This window comes from Arachis ipaensis, chromosome B04 (genome assembly GCF_000816755.2).
Source record: "Arachis ipaensis cultivar K30076 chromosome B04, Araip1.1, whole genome shotgun sequence".
Classification (NCBI taxonomy): Eukaryota; Viridiplantae; Streptophyta; class Magnoliopsida; order Fabales; family Fabaceae; genus Arachis; species Arachis ipaensis.
The window spans coordinates 60,353-62,885 of record NC_029788.2 but is presented as its reverse complement, the minus strand read 5'-3'; the positions used below and the strand labels follow the sequence as shown (position 1 = coordinate 62,885).

At 30.9% G+C, this 2,533-nt stretch overlaps 1 protein-coding gene across 1 annotated transcript in view; it reads left to right on the top strand.

Moving 5' to 3' along the window:
* The window catches only part of LOC107638432 (brefeldin A-inhibited guanine nucleotide-exchange protein 5), a 14,334-nt gene extending 13,537 nt beyond the window's left edge, over positions 1-797 (top strand). Inside the window, exon 33 of the mRNA XM_016341694.2 lies at positions 456-797. Within this exon, the coding sequence (XP_016197180.1) occupies positions 456-518 (63 nt within the window). The 3' untranslated portion in view covers positions 519-797. The remainder of the gene's footprint in view (positions 1-455) is intronic.

The window sequence follows — 2,533 nt, the reverse complement described above, 5'->3', positions numbered from 1 at the left end:
ATGGCTAAAAAAAAGCTAAAATTAGCTACTTAATTTTTTTTTATAAAAAAAAAGAAAAAGTTTAATTAAGATGAGGAAGAGGATTATACAAATTGGGGATAGTGGTTTCCCTATAAAACTTTTCAATTTCTCAACATGTCTGAGAGGATGTCTCATGTAAAGATTATATGCTTTACACCAAATAGATGTTAGGCGTCTAAATCCTATTCCATGAAACAAAAGCTATTTAAATCTTAGTAGTTAGTACCATTGTACTTGGGCAGAATTTGTTTGTGTTGAATGTGTTCCATGTCCAATACGGTTAGATGATTACATTATTTATATTGGATTATTCAGACGAATTTTGATGTTAGGGGGAAGAATAATAGGGTTGAACAGTCATAGTGCTCTTGGTAAAAAAAAAAATCCCTCCTTTCATAAACTGATAATCCTAATCCTTTGCCTTTTCTAATCAGATGGATGTTCGAGGAGCTCTTGGTGATCTATTTCAAGCACAGCTGAAACCTCTTTTACCATAGCTATCTTATATAATCTCTCTAACAGTTTTGTAGAAAGGCAATAGAAAACATCATATTGGTTTCATCCGATGTCCCAATATTCATTTTCATCTCTCCATATTCGTCCGTGCTGTTTTTGGACAATAGCTAAACTCTGATCAGGGTTGTTTACGATCAGTATTTTGTTGTATGATAATAGTTCTGTACCATGTGAAACCCCTAAATCTTTTCATTAGAAAATTAAATAGTTGCTATTCATATTTCATAATGTATACATCAGAGTCTCCCTCGACTTCTCTAGTTCTCTTTTCCCTTTGTGTTACCTTTTTTATTTTTTCCACAAGTTCAAAGTTCAAACCATTAGTATGCAATATCCTGTACTCTTGTTAATCCATCGCATTAATTGTGAACTCCAACCAAATACGGTGACAATGTTATGGAGAGTAGACGGATACAAAGGTAAGGGATATCACTATTCACTTTTTGATAATTTTAGTTTGATTTTTATCACATTGATGGAAAAATAAAATAAAAAAATAACATGCATAAATTGACGAGTAAATTATTATTTCCATACTAAATGGTTTGAATGCAAACAAATTTATTCATGAACAAATATAACTGAAGTTGTATTCATAAAAAATAAATTCTAATCAACAAAACCATCCAAATGTCATAAAAGATAAATTCCAATCAACAAAACCATCCAAATGTCAACTTTCGATGATTCAATTAAAATTCGATGATTCTATTGAAAGATTAATGATTGGAAATTTTAATTTATCTTTTTAATTGTTATTTTAATATTTAAATGAGGCTTCTCTCTTTGATTCGGTGCCCATCAAGAAAGATTGTTTTTCGATTGCAAAAATATAAATATATTATTTTTAAAAATATTAAAATTTTATTTAAAAATGAAAAAGATAAATTTAAAATTTTAAAAGTAAAATTTCATTTCGGTCTTAAACCATTTACGAAAAAGACCTAGCGTTCTCTGACCATTATAAAATGATAATGCGACGCTTATCTATTCATTCCGTATGATCAAAAGGCATTTCTTGTAGATTTTCAGTGAAATGGTAACCGAAAAATTCTATGTGTACCGGTAACTCTTTTACGTGGACTCAATGTATTTGATAGGACAAAGAAGTCTCTACACAATCATAAAAACGTTGCCGTTTTGATCCTTGTTCTTAAAAAGAACGGACCCAAATGTTAATCGTTTGTAAACCCTAAATCTCAAACCCTACCTTTAGTGATGATAATGGAAGATCATTCATCAAGTTCAATCCGTTGTTCATGGAAAGAGAACTCGATGGGCTGTTCAAGCAACAACTTTGGCAATGTTGGCATGGCGAGAAAGAAGTTCACACATCTAACTTGCAATTGTAGAGCTTATGCAATTTTTTTGAATCCACCACATCAAATAACCCAAATAGGTTGTTCTTTGGTTGCAGTTATTTCAAGGTACATTAGTATTCACTCCAGCTTACAATCTTCTCTGTAATTAGGTTGATTAAAAATAATTGTCCATAATTGTAGACTCCTTCAACACATTGCAAATATTTCAAGTGACTGGATGAGCTAATAACTGAGTCTGACTATACGGTTGTGGAAGTGTAGAAGATGAAAGTTCAAGGTAGATTAAAGGAGTTGGAGGATAAAATTGAAGAAATGAAGATTAAGCTATACGAAGGAGTTCAAAGAAGAAGATACACAACACGGACTGGATGTATCATCATGGCATTATTCATTGTCGTTGCTCTCAGATTCTTTTTTACTGCACTGCAAACAAATAGGAGGTAAAAAATTGCAACTTATTTTAGATTTTGGGTATTATTGTTATAAGTTAGATGCACATTAGGAATGGTGATTAAGATGTAAAGATTGTTGGATTTTGATGATGGAAAGATTGTAGTGAATTAAATTACAAGTAAAAATATAATTTATAATCCTCTAGTATTTATCATTGTTGTGAGTTGAAGTGACAATTTATTAGTGTTTTGTTATTTGAAGTATGTTTTGGTATAATGCCG